Here is a 17,301-nt window from a genome sequence, read left to right as displayed (position 1 = left end):
GGAAGGGGGAGTTGCTGTCAGTGCCCTGCTCTTGCACAGTCAATCTTACTGTTGGTTCTAATGCAGAAATGAAAACACATCTTTGGATTTGCAGCCCTGCACTGAGCTTGCACCATTTGAACTGGGTTTTTTTATGTTGCAAGCAGGGAGTACTAATGCCATAATATCGTAGTAGGGTATATTAGCCTTGACCCAACCTTAAGCACCCCAGAGGCTTAAAATGCAATCCTGGACTTGCTGTGTCTCAGTTTTCTTGAGATACCTTGTATCTTATAAACTGATACAAAGCAGAAAAAGTTGAAGATGGAGAAAAAAAATAACCAGTAATTGCTACTGCCAAACTTGTGATAGCAAATTTTAGCCAGTTAAAATCACATTTAAGCTTCTTAGAACTGCCTTGGATAACAGTTTAAAATAATGTCAATTTTAAGTTTCAGGTTATAGTTACAAAATAACTTGATAATAGTCAAGTGTTCAAGAACTGGTTTTAATTACCTTTTTGTTATGTATTCATTTTAGGACACCATCTGTATTTTATTTCTGCTTTTTCCTTATGCACCCACTCCTTTTTCAGCTATCTTGCCTCATTCTTGTCAAACTTGCTCTCCATAGAAGCAGTTTTAGTAGCATGCCCAGATCTGATTGGGAAGGCAAAAAAAGTGGCCCTACTTGAAGTAAAATGCTGTTTTATTTACTGGGATACTATAAAATAAGCTCTACAGTCTGATCATGACCCAGTTAGTAAATAATTTCCTAATTCAAAGCATTTTATATGGATTTGGCAATTTTGAGAAACATGTGCATGTTGTATAGTAAACTGTCAGTTTAAGCACATTGTCTTCAGCTGAAATCCCACGCTGTGAGCCTTCACAGTTTTGACTACAAGAAAATCAATTTTCTAGTTCTGCTGTTGTTGATGTTATTTTATGCACATTAACTTTAGATGGCTTTGGAGGGCTTTTTCCTCTGAAGATTGTTGGTTATCCAAGGTGAGCTCTTTCTGCTAACATATCAAACATCTTTATAAATCACATTTAGTATTGCTTTTCTTTAGAGTGAGATTGGCTTATTTATTTTCTTTTTTTTTTTTCACCATGTTGGTCATCCTGGAAGCCAGAGCAAGACACAGATTATCAGCCTGAGTAACAATTGCAGTTATCAGGAGATGTCAGAGTTGCTCAAAGAGGACATTTATTTGTGTCCTGTTGATGCCAATGTAATAGTCCCATAAATGTGCAATTAATGTTTAAAAGAAAAAGTGGTGAAGGCAGTATGTGCATTTTTGTAGTGAAATGGAGACAGACCTGTGGAATGATGAGGTGGGAAGATGGTCCTCAAAATATTTCCATCCTCCATCCCCCCAAGGGAAAACAAAATAAGAATATTTCAGTGCACTCCAATGCTTAAATTATAATTCAGCAGTTTCTTTAAATATGTTTGAGATGCACTTCAAATTTGAAGTAAAGATTTGTGGGAGAGCACAGAAGTGGGGGTGCAGGAAGCAGGACTGATCTTTCTAAAAACTCCAAAGGAAAATAATTTGGCTAAACAGCTACAGGCTCCTTAGGTTACTGAGGTGAAAGCTCAACTTTCGTTGTATGTGTTCTGTTCTAAAAATTCTGGAAGGTAGCAACCACGAGTGGAAAGGAGTCTGCACACAAGAATGTTCAAAGCTGCTACCTTCTTCAGCTTTGAAAATGAGAAGTACTATTGGTACTAATATTAATCTTCATAGGTAGATATTTCTTCATGAAGAGCAGCTGTTCTGCAATATCTGACTGAATAATTGTGGCTGCAATTTATTTCATTTTCTTTATGCTTATCTCTCCAGCCTTTACAGCATCATTCATTCTTACTGAACACAGTACTTATTAATTTTCTGTCCTTTTACAGGTTGCACCTCCACAGTTTGTTACAGCCACAACGACAGTAACACCTTCAGTGCTCTTGTCTCCAAGTGTGTTTCAGCAATCAGCTACAAAAGCTACTGAAGTGGAGAATAAAGCCAGCTCTTCTTCGCCTCTAACACTTGGAACAACAGAAATTCAGACTACACCTCCTACTGTTCTCAGTAGGTCTCAGCTTCAAGAAGCACTGATACATCTAATAAAGGTAGTGTCTGTACAGAGCTCAGGGTTTCAGAGATGGGGTTCCAAGCACAGAAGGCAGCGCTGACAGATTCTGTACCCCTGTAACTTCTTTGGCCCTGAAAGATTACAAAAGATGTTCTTTTCTTTTGGAAGGGGCAGATTACTCCACACTGTACACAGAGTATGTATGGCACAGCTTGCTGCTTTTGGTTGGTGTGTCCTTTCACATCCATATGAATTTGTAGAGAATTGAGGAGTCACTTGCAGTAGTGGAAGCTGGTATGGGGTGGGAGTTGATTTTGCTGTCTTTTTAAGTGTTCCACTTCCTCAAGGAAAGATTTCCTGTTTTCAGTTCCCTAGAACCTTTCCTTATCTTTACTTTTAGTGTGTTTCCTTGAAATGGAAATTGGAAAGTTTTAGCTCTGCTATTTTTAGGGACTAAAAAGTTCTGTTGAATTAAATCTGTGATGTTGGGAGCAGCTGTGCATTGAGATGATTTTGACCTCTGATGTTATGGTGAAGTTCCCATGAATGACAAACTGTTCTTTCTTAGTTCAGGATTCTCTTGCTCACTCCATGCTGATGTTAGTAGAGCTTATACCCAAAATGCAAAAATAACAAAAATAACAAACAGCATCTTCCCAGTGACCAAGTTGTTAGGACCAAAAAGGTCATTACCAGATCCCATCATTAGGTTGCCTGATTTATCTGTTCCATTTTACATAACCTTTTCTTCTGCTGGTGTGTATGGGTTTTCTAATTAAAGACTTAAACTAATCTTGGGACTGAGCTCACCTGCTAATATTCTGAGTGGTGATTTTAGAGAGCTGACAGGGATATTTGTCTCCAGTCTTTACTGAGACTGAAGACTGAATGAAGACCAAAATAGGCCTATCCTGCAGCATGGGAGTACTCAGACAGCACTCTGAGCAGGATACCAGTTGCTGTTCAGGTCTTGTCAAGAGAGTATTACACTCTCAAGCTAACTGATGATATACCAGTTTTGTAACTTGTTGTTTGAAGGAATTAGACTCGAGAAATATCTGTAAATATGGTTCATAGATGAAACCAATTCACTTCCTAGTCATGCTTTGACTTGGGAATTCTTGTAGAGCACGCTGCAGTCCCATTTGGGCTGCTCTGCCTGACAAACAGCATCACATCTGACACTCAGGCAGACTTGATTTGGGAGCCTGTACACAGAATGGCATTCTCTGTGCCTAAGTCTATGGTTTGGGCTCTGGAGGGAAGCAAAATGTGGCCATGCTGACACAGTGACCCTTGTCTGTTTGTCTGAGCATCCAGAGTGCCTGGTGATGCCTTCAGCTGCTGCCCAGCTTCGTGGTTCACAGCCTGTGTGTGTTCCAAAAGCACCTTCTGTGCAGGCACACAGCTCCTTCAGACCTTATCACAACTAAAGTGACATTAAATTAAACCTTTTTTGGCATCTTTTCACTAATGTTTCTAATATCTAATTTCTATTTTTCCTGCAGAATGATTCCCGTTTTCTCAGCACTATCCACGAAGTCTACTTGCAAGTCCTCACGAAGAGTACAGACAACATTAAGCTATAATTGAAGCTGAATCTACTTAAAATATGTTCATTTTAGAAACAATTATGCCTCATCTATAAAACTAATATTTTTGTAAAAGAATATTTAGTTTTCAATGTCTTGAATTTGAACCTGTTAGGAAATATTATTCCTTAAATACTTATGAAAGTAATGTTCTCAGAATGATCTAGGTTTTCACTGTGATCATCACCAGCAAACCTTTTTTTTATTGGGGAGGGGACTTAAGTTGCATTTGAGCTCTCATTAGCATTAAGTGAATGTGCAAATGTTTGCTCTGGCTCTCATTCCTGGCTGTATTCATTGTTCAAGGATTACAGACTCAAAACTATTTCAACCAGCAAATGCACAGTATAATACACTACAGCACACCAGAACCAAATTCAGTTGTGGGAACCTCGTTCCAGTTTGAAGGACTAAGGAAAATGAGAGCAAAATGCCTTGTGATTAAGCTGGTAGGTGTGGGGAGGGAAAGGGTCTGGAAGCCAGGCCATTGGAGCTAAATCTTTAACAAAAGGTCCAAAAATGTGATTAGCTCAATACACTAGCAGTCTCTAGCTAATGTATGTAAATTCATCCTTTCAATATTTCATTAATCCTATTTGTTTCTGTGTTACTGACATAAAACACCCAAGTGGGTAAGGCCATTTTCTCTAAAGAGGCAAAATTTGAAATATGCAAAATCCTCAGTGATTGTAATTTTTTTTTAAACAACAAAGGAGTTGCATGTTGAAGTTCTCATTTTAAATTTATAGTTAGGAGACCACCACTGGAAGATTCTCTTCCTGTTCAGCAGTGTTTGATAAAATTTAAACGTTTTGTTTCCTTTTAGCTTAAGGATGGACCACACCGTAGTTGGCTTTCACTCCTCACTTGTGTTGGAACTGCAGTGTTAAAAACTATGCAGATGGGAAACAAATGCATGCTTTTCTTCTGTTGCCCTCTCCCCAAATAATTAGTGTACGCTTCATAGTCTGAAGTTAATCTAATTCAAATGTTACTGCTTTGTATATGTGATTTAGTAAGTCACTATTTACTAAGAATTTAACTGGGTACTTTTCCCAAATCAGAAAAAATTTAATTATACCTTCTTATGCTGCTGTGTTGGTTTACCCATGGGTTATATTTATTTCTTAAAGGCATGCAAAGGTAATTAATCTGAGTTCAGGTCCCAACATTTTCCAGCAATAGTAGTTTAGTTTTTCAGTAGAAAAGTGTTGGGTTATTGAGTAAAAAGATAATATGTAGTGAGTTGTGATGCATTGCTTCATTCTTTTCCCTCAAGCACTATTGAAATATGAAGAAAAATATTGTTTGGCTCCTTACAGCATATATGTAAGTATAGATCTCCTAAGGATTAGTTCATGTTGACATAATCAAGGTGCATGGCCATTTCATTGGAAACTAGTAATTGAGCTTTAATTGTGACTTGTTCACAAATCAGGATGTTTTAGATACAACAAATATTTACAAACATTCAAATATTTTTATGTATTTGAACTATTTTAGGTTTTTTTCTTAGCTTTTTAGTGGAAAATATATTTTGTTTAGCACTACCTGCCTTCTGAAAAGCTCTTCTCAGCCTTTGAGTTCAGTGTTTCCAATTAAAATATATAGTATATTGTTAGAAAAATGTTCAAGATTCAGGGAAAGATGCTAATGTGCATTCATCAAGAAATACATTGGATTTAATGGTAGCATCTAAATTCAGTAATACAAACTCAGATTTTTTAAGGAAGATAGGAATTTCTTCCATAAATTCTGGAGTTTGAGTACTGTGTATGCACATAAACAGTGAGATTCAAGTTAGATTCAAGGTCTAAACTGATTTTATGCTGGGCTTTTTTAGGAAAAGTTTCACTGAAAGGGAAAAACCAGGGAGCAGTTCCTCTGAACAAAAATGGACAGTCTAAGCCAAATAGAGGGTTGCTCTTACCTAGATTCAGCAAAGATGGAGTCTGTAACTTCTCACTTCTCATGGACAGCTTCTGGTTTCTTCAATGAAATACTTGATGAAGGTTTGGAAGAACTGAAATGTGGGAAGCTGATAGTGCACATTGGTACTGTTTGCTAAATACAGTCATATCCAAAGATCTGTAGAAATGATAGGATGGAGTTGTATTTTGAGTTCTTCAGCCATATACAGAAGTAATAATACTTTCAATATCCTTAACTTGTGAGAGGTTCATGTGCAGCTGGAAACAAGCAGTTGGCAGATCCTTACTTTACTTTGGTTTTGTAGTGTCCTTGTAGCAACAGGTTGATGGTTTACTTCCCTGCCCAAACTTTCCAAATGAACTGGCAGAGAACCAGGGTTGGAATTGTAGTGTCCACAGCAAACTTTACGCCTTGAACTTTACAGCATGTGTTTGTTCCAACCTCTGCATGGGGCCAGCAGACACAGGAACCCCCAGTGCAGAGGTGTGACAAGTGCCAGGGAGTGGCTCTAACAGATAAACTCCTTCAATTAAGAGCTCATTGTAAAACACAAGCTCAATTACAGTGTAAAAGCTGATTTTTTTTTAATGTGGATGCTGTATTTAAAAACCTTTTTCCCTAATTGTTTTAAATGTTTATGTAAGTTTGAAATGACCAGCTTGTTGAAGTGCTTGATTTGTGTTATCTGCATGTAGGGATAACCAGCGTGTAGCAAGTTACCTTGGGGCATCACAAAAAATGATTGTGACCATTTTAAAGTTGCTGATTTTTTTTTTTAATTGCTGGCTTAATGGGGATTTTATCTATTCTTTCTGGGAATCAAAAGATTATTAGTTCAGACTACACTCCTCAAATTATTACCTAAGCATGTTTTTTGTGGCTCATATTAAGTTACTTTAGGTTTGAGTTTGGATTTTTACTTTTTCCCTAATCAAAGACAGTTTTAAAACCTACAACTGCTGAATTGTTCAGGAAAATCAGAATTCTCAGTTTTGTAGTTAGACTTTATCTGTTGTTATTTAACAATGCAAAGTTTATATGAAAGGTGCCTAACAGTTATTAACTTTAGAAGGAGAATATCTTTCCAAATTAAACAAGATTTGCAGAATGAGTGATAAAAAAAATTCAAGTGATTCATCCTGATTTAATATAAAATGTGTAATTCTGTGTATAAGTACTCAATATTTAAACACTTGCTGCTGGATGTATCATTTTTGCTTGCATTTCTAATTGCTTCATTTTGATTTATTTCTGAAATCCATTATGCCATGTGTAGTCACTGATAGAATTTCTGCAATGTTTTGGAAAGCAAACTTTAATTTGGGACTTCTTGGTTTTTAAAAGTATTCTAAGCAAATCAGCCACCTTTTTGCCAGGTATTTGGGTTGCTTTGTACAGCATATCTTAACAAGAGGAATGTGTGCAATATGTATCACCTCATGTTTGTCTGGCAATGTTATTAAAATGTTAAGATGCAATATCTTCCTTTTACTTCAAGTTGGAAAAATTGCAGTATCTCTGATTTGGTGGTGTATTTATTTTTATCTATTCAGTGTATGGGCATATAGTTGGTTAGGTTCTTTTATGTGCATTATGTGCTTTTAGTAATTTCTGAGTTTTATCACTTCTGCATATGCACCAGTTGTAGCCATTTGCATGTTCTTTCAATATGAAGACCATGGGGAAGGGGGGGCTTCAAGGAAAGATTTCTGGAAACCTGAATAATTGTAAGTCAAAAATGTAGATACTGCATCATTAACGTTTTTGGTATGGTGTGGGTTTTATAGCACCTATGTATGTTTGCAGTTATTAAGTTATTGCATAAATGTTTAAGAATGAGCATTTTTTTCATCCAAAATTTTGTATGTTTGCAAATATATTTTTGTAATAAAACTTCAAAACAAATGTTTCAGCACCTCCTAAAATCTTGTGATGTTTCCTTTTATTTCTAGAGTTCTATTAGCCTACTGGAAGGTTCAGTTTTTATTTAGGGTTAATATTTTCCAGAGAAAAAACTCCAATTCCTTTACTTCGTTCGGGGGTAGATCTAAATTGCATTTGTCCACATAGAAAATGCAACCTGGCTGCTTGAAGGGCAGTGGGGAACAGCTTCTCTGCAAGGCCCTCTGCTGCTGTCAGCAGCCTTGTGTTCTGAATTTGATAAACACATATGTTTCCTCTCACATTAAGGAATGTAGCTGCACTTTCACTGGCTTGTAAGTACAGCTCTGTGTGTGGTGCCTTTCTGTATCATTTTTTATGCTATCCCCTTTCATCCATCTAGACATGGCATTTGATTCTCAGTCCAGTCTTGGTCTGTGATCCAAGACATTGGAAATTGCAGTTGTCCTCCTACCATATCTGATCAATATCATGCAACTGGTTGATCCAAGTTTCACAGAGTGAAATAAGGAAAAAAACCATAGAAGTTAATCTTGAAATTAAATAAAACCTTAGGCCTAAATCCCTAAATCTTTGCTAGATGCTAATTCACATTTTAACTACCCATAGGAACTGGTGATTGCAGGGCAGGTCAAATGTCAGGGGAGGCCACTGGAGAATGGCATTTGTTGCCCTGATGGTTCATGTTGGACTGATTCCTGTGCTATGTCCAGAAGCAGTCTTCTCTAATAGAAGACTGCCATACAAAACAGGTACAGAAGTCATGGATTTACTGCATTATAAGTGGGGAAAAAAGCAGAAAACTGCTTAGAACCAAACTTTAAATTCTGGAATCTAGATCTAAATTCTGTTATTAGGTGTGTTGCCTGTCTGGTCAATATCAAGAATATTTTTTTTGTTCTCAGTGCCATTAATCTGTTTGTTTTCTCAGGTTCAGGTATTCCTCTTCACTGATACTCACAGGAAATGCTGTCCTTTGGTTTGGGAATAAGGGAATATTCTGAATTTCTCTGTGTAGCTCCAGCTAAACCAGGCACTGTACACTTGATCCTGTGTGCTCTACAGTCATGTTTTTTGCAAGTGTATGACAGAATGAATATCCCTACTACAATGGTGATATGTACAGGACAGGATCAGGGAATAGGCATTAGGCTTCCTAAAGTTCATTGTCTAAAATTCGAATTTCATTTACAGGCTTGCAGAATGAAATAACAAGTTGTAGCTCGTGCTCATGGGCAGAATTAATTGAAGTTGGTGGACTCGTGTTTGGTAAGGGTTCAGCTACACTTCCTTCTCACTACAGAAGGTAATATCAAGAGTAAGAAACCTCTCATTCCTACAGTTGGGGTTTGTTTGTTTGTTTGTTTGTTTGTTAATAGGATGCCTTCAAGTTACTAAATAGTCTTTATTATGACTGAGGTAAATTTCAGTTTAATTTTCTAACCAAAATATTAGAAATTATAAGGCATGTTATTGAAAGTTATTTCCAGTGCCTAGTAGTAGAATTTTTTCTCTTATCTTCAGAACTTCAGGTGTGAATCAGCTTTTTTCCATCTTCTAGATTTTGATTGGGAGATTCATTTTTTGACCTGACCTACTAATTTAGGAGAATTAAACTTCTGTGATAGACCTGTACCTAAAATACAGCCACGTAAAACTCATCCTTGCCAGTTATGCAACAATTTTTCCATAAGACAGTCCTAATCAGGCTCAAAAAGCATTGAGAAAAGAGGGCAGCGAAGAGAGATTTTTATCAGTTGCTGCATTTTTGAAAGAGTACTGGCAATAAAACAAGAGGGAAAGACAATTGAATAGAAGATTCCTGAGAAGAAAACAAGGGAAGGAATAGCAAAAGCATCCATGTAAATACGAAAGGGGATATTGTGGAGAGAGAAGTATGGCTTGTGAAGGTATTTGCTGAAGCACAGAGGAATTTAAGTTACAGTTTTGCTTCCGTACTGCTGCATGTCTTCAGGTATTCTCCAAGCTCAAATGCAAATTGCCTGTGAGAATTCAGAGTATTTCAGGGTGTGTTCAGAAAATGACTGGGCAGGCATGATTTCCTTGCTCTAATTCTCCAGGTCTGCTGTGGAGTTTTTAACCTCTGGTAATGAGGCAACACAGTGGAGTTGATGATCACAGCAGCACCTAGTTTTGTCTTTGCTTGGTGCCATCCCACTACAGTTTAAAATCTGCTACATAGAAGAAGGTTGCTCATGCCTCATTGCCTTATGTATTTCATTTTAAACAGACCTTTAAAAATATTTCTACCAGAATCTATTCTTTAAAATTCAAGCAGTTCATTTTTACAAAATCAACCTTGGGAAATAAAACCACAAAAGAATTAGATTTATATGCTGGCTGAAATGAAAGTACTTGCCCTTAGGCCTTTCTTGGAAACACGCAGGGATGTGATGTAAATGCACAAGTTTTACTTCTTTTCTCCTCATAAATAAGATATGAAGCTTTTAAGAGCATCTACAGAGCAAAGATCACCCAGCCTGGCTCCTGTAAACAAAACTCTACATTGGTCTTAATTTAGACAGCATATGACTTGCACATCCTGCTCATACTTCTTGTGGTTTGGTAGAGGGATCAGAGAGGCTTAGCAGGTTATCCAGCGTTCTCTTGGAGGTTTGAGATGTATGGGAGATGCTGAGTGCCTTCTCTGTTTGTGTTCTAAGCATCAAACAAATTCACTTCTGTCCTCTGGGGACACAGCTCTCCCATGTAACAAAACTGCTGCAAAGGAAGCTTCTGTTGTCTTAAACTCCCCACAAGAATTGAGGTACAGGAGTGCAGTTGAAGCCTGCAGGGTCTGGATGTGTACAGAGTCTGTTGTGGTTTAGAGCAAGCCCTGCTCCTGATGTGATCCTCAGCGTGGAAGGCACAGGGTCCACATTATAAGAGAGACCTCTACTTTTCAATGGTTTAGTAGGAAAATCCTGCCACAACAGAAGCTTTTACAGAAGACCCAAAGGTTTGGTTAGAAACACATGCAGTATTTTAATAAGGGTTTGGAAATAAATTAATATTCTTTAGATATGAGGACAGCTGTCTGAGGGAAACTGCTAACATAACAGACATGTGAAAGTAATGTAGACTCATAGTCTGTAGTGCCTGAGCCTGTGATGTAGCTTTATCTGTAACATCATTTTAGATAAAAAAGCCTGATTTTATTACTGCTCCTATACCTGTTTTCGTGCAGTACATATCATTTCTTGCAATTACTGGTGATGTGCGGCACAGACATCAGAGGTTTTTTCTTTTTCCTTTTCCATAAATTTATTAGCAGCTAAATAATGTTATTACTCAAGATGAGCTGAACAATCTGTTCCATGTCTAACTGAAGTCACTGTTTTTGCATGTGGAGGGATGTGCTGGTGGCACATAATGAGAGAATGCTTTGGCATCAATCTATTTCATCTGTTCTTGAATGATTTCCTTCTCGAAGGGCTTCCAATGCAGCTGTTCTTTCATAGGAATAGTCAAACCCTGCTGTGTTGCAGAGGTCAGGCCACAGAGGGTTTTTTTCACTTTCTCTCCTATACATTACAGCACAAATAAATCCTGCTTTATTTGGTCATTACAGCTCTCTTACACCTTCTTTCTAATGTGCACACCCTATGAAAGCATTGCTGTTTGGGAGATTTCACTTCACACAAGTTATCATCAATAACTTCATCCTTTCAATTTTGTCATATTCAGTTAACTGAGTACAAATATTCATTTAAACAAAGACCAAAGAGACTAATAACTTCTGAGCTTGTTTGAAGAGTGTCATAGAACTTGAGTCAAGAATCAAATAGAGATAGCAAGCATGGTGAGGTAACTGTGGAACATTTATGTGTTCAGTAGGCCCTTCAAGCACAGATGCAGGCAAAGGCCTCAAACTCCTACTACATAAGTATTTCATATTAACATAATTTGAAGAAATTGCAGCAAGTGAAAAGTCAGATTATAAATTTAAATAGTTTTGTAAATAATATCTTTAACTGGTCATACTAAACCAATCCAAATACCCCAAAATACTGCAATATTAGCCTGGCAAATTTTGATTTAAATACTATAATTTTCTTGCACTGCTAGTGGAAATACTTCCCTAAATATCATCAAAAACAGCCCAGACCGTATCACCGTGAGTTCCTTTTGACTGTGTGAGACATACAATGCTTTGTTTTTTCTCTGGCAGGCTAAATATTAGATAGACATAAAGTCTCACTTTGTAAGACTTGTCTTATTTGGCTTAATCTAAACATTTTTTTCATGTATCATAAAACTCATAATATTTTGGAAACTTTGCAAATTTTGGGTTGGGTTTGGTTTTTTTTAGTAAATGACATTTTTATTTCGAGGCAATATAAAAATAACTATGGTTTACAATTATTTTTATTCAACATTTGCCTGCGTGTAACTCAAAAATCATCTGTTCTTTTATGAAGCTTTCCATACACATTTTTCCTTTTGCAGACAATTTTGTCAGCTGAGGAGAAAGTTTCAGTTGAGTTGAACTATGAATCTATTTGTTTGTATGTATCTTGTCCTTGTATCTTGCTATTACAGACTTCAGAGGTGGATGGATTTCCCTTCTGGATGTTTCAGCATCAGGTGCTGCACAAGAACCCTGCATTTTCCAGGTTGCTAGTTATAGCTGTTTGTAGTCTGTGTAGCACAAACTGCTGTTCTATGGCAACTAAAGGATGTTGAGAGTGTTTTTCATGCTCCAATGGGAACTGCAGAGCTGACCATTATTTCACAGCCTGCTGAATATTCTTTTCACAGGGTGTTTACTTGAGTGTTTCGCTTGCTCTTACCTAAAACCACTTGCTATCGCTGATGAAGGAACAGAATTTATTTTGAGTGAGATGTGACAGTAAGGACTGAGTCTCTGGAAAATTTGCAGCACCAGATTTGGTCTGACAATGTACTGCATTCCCATCCATCAGGCTACAATGATTGGAATTCCACCACAATTCCACAGTGAGTGGAATTCCACTTCTTTTTTTTAAGCTACTCTGCAAGTGAAATTAAACCCTGTGCACTACACGGAGGCATTCAGGACAGCAAGGTTGCAGTCCAGGACAGCAGTGACTGGCAATTCCAGTTCACTTTGGAATCCATACAGTGCTCAAACTGCAATTGCACAGCCTGTTGGTCTCCTCCCACACCTCCAAGCATTTTTTTTACTCACTACTGTTTGGATTCTGTAGTGATGAGCTCTTACTAGACTTGGATTTGGCAATCTTTTGAGAACAGTTTTTAAGGCAAAATTGGGTACATAACCCCACAGTAGCTAACTGGCCTGAATTCTAGCAGTGCTGAGTGCATGCAGCTCCTGCTCTGGTAAACAGGGTTGCATGTACTTATGTCAGCAATGCATTTTTGCAGTATCTCAGCAAATGTCAGTCATAGCTGAGCTTTCATGCTTCTGCTGCACATAATGCCCTGATGCTGATACGTGGACGAAGGGATGGAAAAATCCAGTTCTCCTGTGTATGTATTTAATAAGCTGTCTAGTCTAGTAGTTAATTCTGAAGCTAACAAGATGTGATTGTATGTTCTGAAGCAAGGCTGCTTGTCCATACATTTGCATCCTTGGTTTAATCACATTGTACGTGGTTCCAGAGGCAAGTCTGAGGAATGTGGAAGAAATGTTGCCTGCTGTATGCAATGTATACCATGACTGCAGCTATTGCTTTACAGCCCATCACACTTGGCCAGAGTTGCAGAAATAACATGCCTCTTCAGTAGATCAAAGAGGAGGCACTGACACAAGGTGGAATTTCATCCTGTGAATGCTTGAGCTGCTGTTTTAACAACACAATACCACAATAAGCACTCGGTGATGCAGCACAAGGATTCAGGGAACTGAGGGGGAGTCGTGGGCAGTGATCTCCCAATGACATTGTCTAAGCTAAGTCTATCTTAAAGTCATTTTACCATTCAGATAACAATGGAAGAAACAAAAGAAGTTGTGGGATGTGGTAATATTAGACTGATCCAGATCACCCCCCCCTTATTTCCTTACAGGAGAGGAACAGCACCAGATGTCCAGCCAGAGAAGGCACTTGCTAAGAGCGCTGTTGCCAGTACAATTGGGATAGTTTGTGAGGGAGCCATACAAGGCAATTCAAGAACACCACTGTGATCACAGAGACTTGACCACAGGCCTTATTCTTCAGCCAAAGAATGGAATCAGCCTGGGCCAACAAAGGCAAAAGCAAGGCTATGATCTGTTGTCATCATATTGCAAAACTCCCATACCTTCTCAGTGATTGCTCATGGGCAGCTCCTCACAGCACTGACTCCTTCTCCACAGCACAACCAACAAACTCCAAATCTCTCCTCAACCAGCTAACTCCAACTCTTTTGTAGCCCCCTTCTTCTTATTGGACACAGCTGTGGCCTATTAAGGGCAGGCCTATTCCTAGTCTTTGGTGATTTGTACAGCTGCAACTCCTCAGCAGGAGTGATAGAAAAAGTGTCATTCCCTTCCTTGCAGCCAGTATTTTAACAACTGCTCTCCAATCAGTGAGCATGGTACAGAGCTCAAGTTCATAAATGCTGCTGTGCTGCTAAAATGGTTCTGTGCCTTTGACTACACCAGCAGGTAGGAGATTCCAGTAGAGCAGGTCTATGGAGCACATGACAAAGTGCTGAGCACTCCCCATCTGCACTATAAGGGAGTTTGAATTCTGCTCCAGACTGGCTCTTGTCTGTCCTGTTGAACTGAATACTCATTAACAGCTGGGATGCATTAGCTGCTTTCTCAGACTGAATCTTCTGTTTCATCTTTATTTGAAAGGAATCCAGTTCATGAGCTGTGGGACTGCTAAGCAGAGAAAGCCAGAGCACAGTGAGCAAGGAACAATCAGGAAATTTGATTTGAACTGGTGGCTCAATGGTGGCTGCCTTACTCTTACCTTCTGACCACCTGGCTGCAGACAGAATCAAGTGTGCTGCTGCCTTGAGAAGGTTGACAGGTTGTGGAAAGGATTCAAGAGGAGAAGAGGAAAAGTTGTGCAACGTGCTCAGAGAAGTTGGTCACCCTCACTCTACAACCTTAATTTGATTTTAGGTAATTAATTTGATTTGAGGCAACGGCACAACCAGATCCCAAGCAAGATATTTGCTGGTGTTTAGCATATGCTAGGTTGTACAGGGAACTTTGAATTTACTGTTACCTCACCAACAGTTAGGGTAGATTTAATAGTTTAAAATTTGCAAAAGAAGAAAAAAAATCAGCATTTCTCATAGATGCTACTTGTAACTCTTGAGATCTTTCATATTCCCCTACTGACAATTTTCCTTTGGGCATCAGAGCTCCAGGAGGACAAAAAAAGTCCCTATCTTGCACCAAAGTGCATTTTAACAGGAATAATGTGGGGAAATTGCTGTTAGGAATGGCTGTTGATAGTCCCCACTGTGCCTGGCAGCCCTGTCTCTGTTCCCTCAGCTAGGATCTCTTTGGTGTGATTTCCTGCACAAGTAGCTACTTTCTAGCTATCGTCTGTTACTTAATTCCCAAGCTGCTGTTTAAACATAGTGGGTTACAAGGTGTCTTTCTGTACCCTGAGAGGAAACCTGCACAATGAAAGTGCATTAATAACCTCATTTCTTGCCCTCTGCTCTGCCACTGAAACCTCTTGGCATTACAGCCCATGTCTTCAGAGTTCCTAAATTTAAACCAAGGCTTGTGTGATTCTCATAAGGCTCTATCCTATCCCGATTTTATTGTCCATATAATTTCAAAGTGTATTACTGAAATGACAAGATTTTGGTAACTGGTTCTGCAGAAAGAAAAAAAAAAACCCAAACAACAAAACAAAAACAAAAAACCCTCCAAAACAAAAACAAAAAACCCTCCAAAACAAAACAAAAAATAAACCAAAAAACCACCAAAACAACCAAACCAAAACACTACAAAAACCCCCACCACAGGTAGTAGGCCTACCCTACCCAATTATTTGAAGGTCAAATATAGACTGGAGCATAGCAAATGGCAGCTGCAGCAGTTAACCTTTGTATGGTGTTCTCCAGAACAACCTCTGCACTTTGCTACTGTCAAGTCTGGTTCTTTGGCTCTGTTTTATCCTTCCTGGCCTATTTCCAGTCTAGTTTTTCTTCTGAAGATTTTTATTAAAAGAATTTTCAAGAAGACAACTGATGAAGCAATTTAAGAAAACAGTTAAGCTAAGGGAGTGGTGTCTGCTTTTATTTCTTCTAATAAACTGGTTAATTTATGGAAAAAAAGTTTTATCATACCTTGCTAAGAGTTTCACATGCTACTCCTTACTGGCAGTTTGCCAAGTGAGCATGGCTGAATGCTCTGTACATGGAGGTGGCTTCCTTTGTTTCTGCAACCCAGAGTCTGTAGAGCCTTGAAGGTGAAGGGTTTTTAATGGGAGTGCTTCAGTGTCTTCTGGAAGCAGATGATGATAGCATTAGTTCACTACAAGTAACTAGATATTTTTAAATCAATACAATACAGTTTCTAGGACAAAATACCAGTGGACAGAACACTGAAATACAGGAGGGCAGTGCAGGAATACCAGGTTGAATGATCAAGATCTGAGGTATCTTAGAATGATAGAATCATCAAGGTTGGAAGATACCTTTAAGACTATCAATTCCAACCTGCAGCCTAGCACTACTACTTTTTTGTTGTTTCTAGATTGTGACTCCTAATGCTGCTTGAGCTTTCTAGAACAAATATGAAGTATTTTGCTTGCCTATTTAAGTCTAGCATTAATGTCATAGTGTTCAGAATTGCTAGAGAAAATGTATTGGCTGATTGGTGGCTGGTGAAGTCAATATTTTATGCAGAAGTCTCTGCGTTCATCACATTTTTTAACATACGTTACGGAAATATTAATTATATCCTGACAGGAAGCAACATGGGGCAAGTCTGCTAGTCTGCTACTGTTTCTCCTGTGTGGAAGAACCAAGTTACTGTTAAGCTGTGGGATACTGTAACATTCTTTTAGACACAGGAACAGACTGGGGTGGAGCTTTAAAGAGCAGGGGTTGAATCAAACATACCGAGAGAGGTGATCCTGCCCCGGTACTCGGCCCTGGTGAGGCACACCTGGAGTTCTCTATCCAGTTCTGGGCTCCTCAGACAAGGCACTACTGGAGAGGAACAGTGGAGGCCACAAACATGAGGGATCGGGAGCGTCTCTTTTGAGGAGAGACTGTGGGAGCTGGGCCTGTTCATTCTGGGGAAGACTGAGGGGACCTCCTTAATGTACATAAACATCTCAAAGGCAGTTGCCAAAAGGATGGTGCCAGACCCATTTCAGTGCTGCCTAGCAACAGGACAGGAGCAATGTCCAAAACTAAACCACACGAAATTCCACCTCAACATGAGAGAATTTATTATGTTGAGGGGGGCAGAGCACTGGAACAGTTACCCAGGGAAGGCGTGGGGTCCTCCTCTTTGCAGACCTTCCAAAACCCCACCCGGACCCGCTCCTGTGTCACCCGCCCTGGGTGACCATGCCTTGGCAGGGGGGTTGCACTGGGTGATCTCCAGAGCTCCCTTCCAGCCTCACCAGTGCTGGGATTCCCTGAGCGATGGCGGGCGGAGAGCGCGGCTCCCTCGCCCTCAGCGCGCGCCGCGGAAATGGCGCCCGCGGGAGGAGCCGGGGCCGCCGCGGGGCCCGCGCAGGGCGCTGAGCGCAGAGCGGGCCCGGCCCGCTGGGCGGGCGGGGAGGATGGAGGACGGAAGATGGAGGGAGGGAGCTGCTCGCTCCTCTCTCCGCCCCCTCGCTGCTCTCCCCTCCCCCGCGCTCCTCTCT

General features: G+C 39.4%; 1 protein-coding gene and 1 long non-coding RNA gene across 3 annotated transcripts in view; one reads left to right on the top strand and one right to left on the bottom strand.

Annotated features, from left to right (window-relative positions):
* DCP1A (decapping mRNA 1A) overlaps window positions 1-7,524 on the top strand; it is a 31,912-nt gene extending 24,388 nt beyond the window's left edge. For both annotated transcript variants that reach the window (XM_036391015.2, XM_036391013.2), the window contains 2 exons: window positions 1,894-2,112; window positions 3,584-7,524. In XM_036391015.2, the coding sequence (XP_036246908.1) occupies window positions 1,894-2,112; window positions 3,584-3,664 (300 nt within the window). In that variant the 3' untranslated portion in view covers window positions 3,665-7,524. The remainder of the gene's footprint in view (window positions 1-1,893; window positions 2,113-3,583) is intronic.
* On the bottom strand, window positions 5,648-16,628 carry LOC118691676 (uncharacterized). Its single transcript, XR_004981055.1, has 3 exons — window positions 16,544-16,628; window positions 15,767-15,923; window positions 5,648-5,755 (listed from the first exon to the last, which is right to left on the bottom strand). It is a non-coding gene; the product is annotated as an uncharacterized LOC118691676 (long non-coding RNA).
* Between the last annotated feature and the right edge of the window lie 673 nt (window positions 16,629-17,301).

Source organism: Molothrus ater, chromosome 11 (assembly GCF_012460135.2).
Source record: "Molothrus ater isolate BHLD 08-10-18 breed brown headed cowbird chromosome 11, BPBGC_Mater_1.1, whole genome shotgun sequence".
Taxonomy (NCBI): Eukaryota; Metazoa; Chordata; class Aves; order Passeriformes; family Icteridae; genus Molothrus; species Molothrus ater.
Note: the sequence above shows the minus strand (reverse complement) of the source record. Positions and strands in the feature narration are given on the sequence as shown.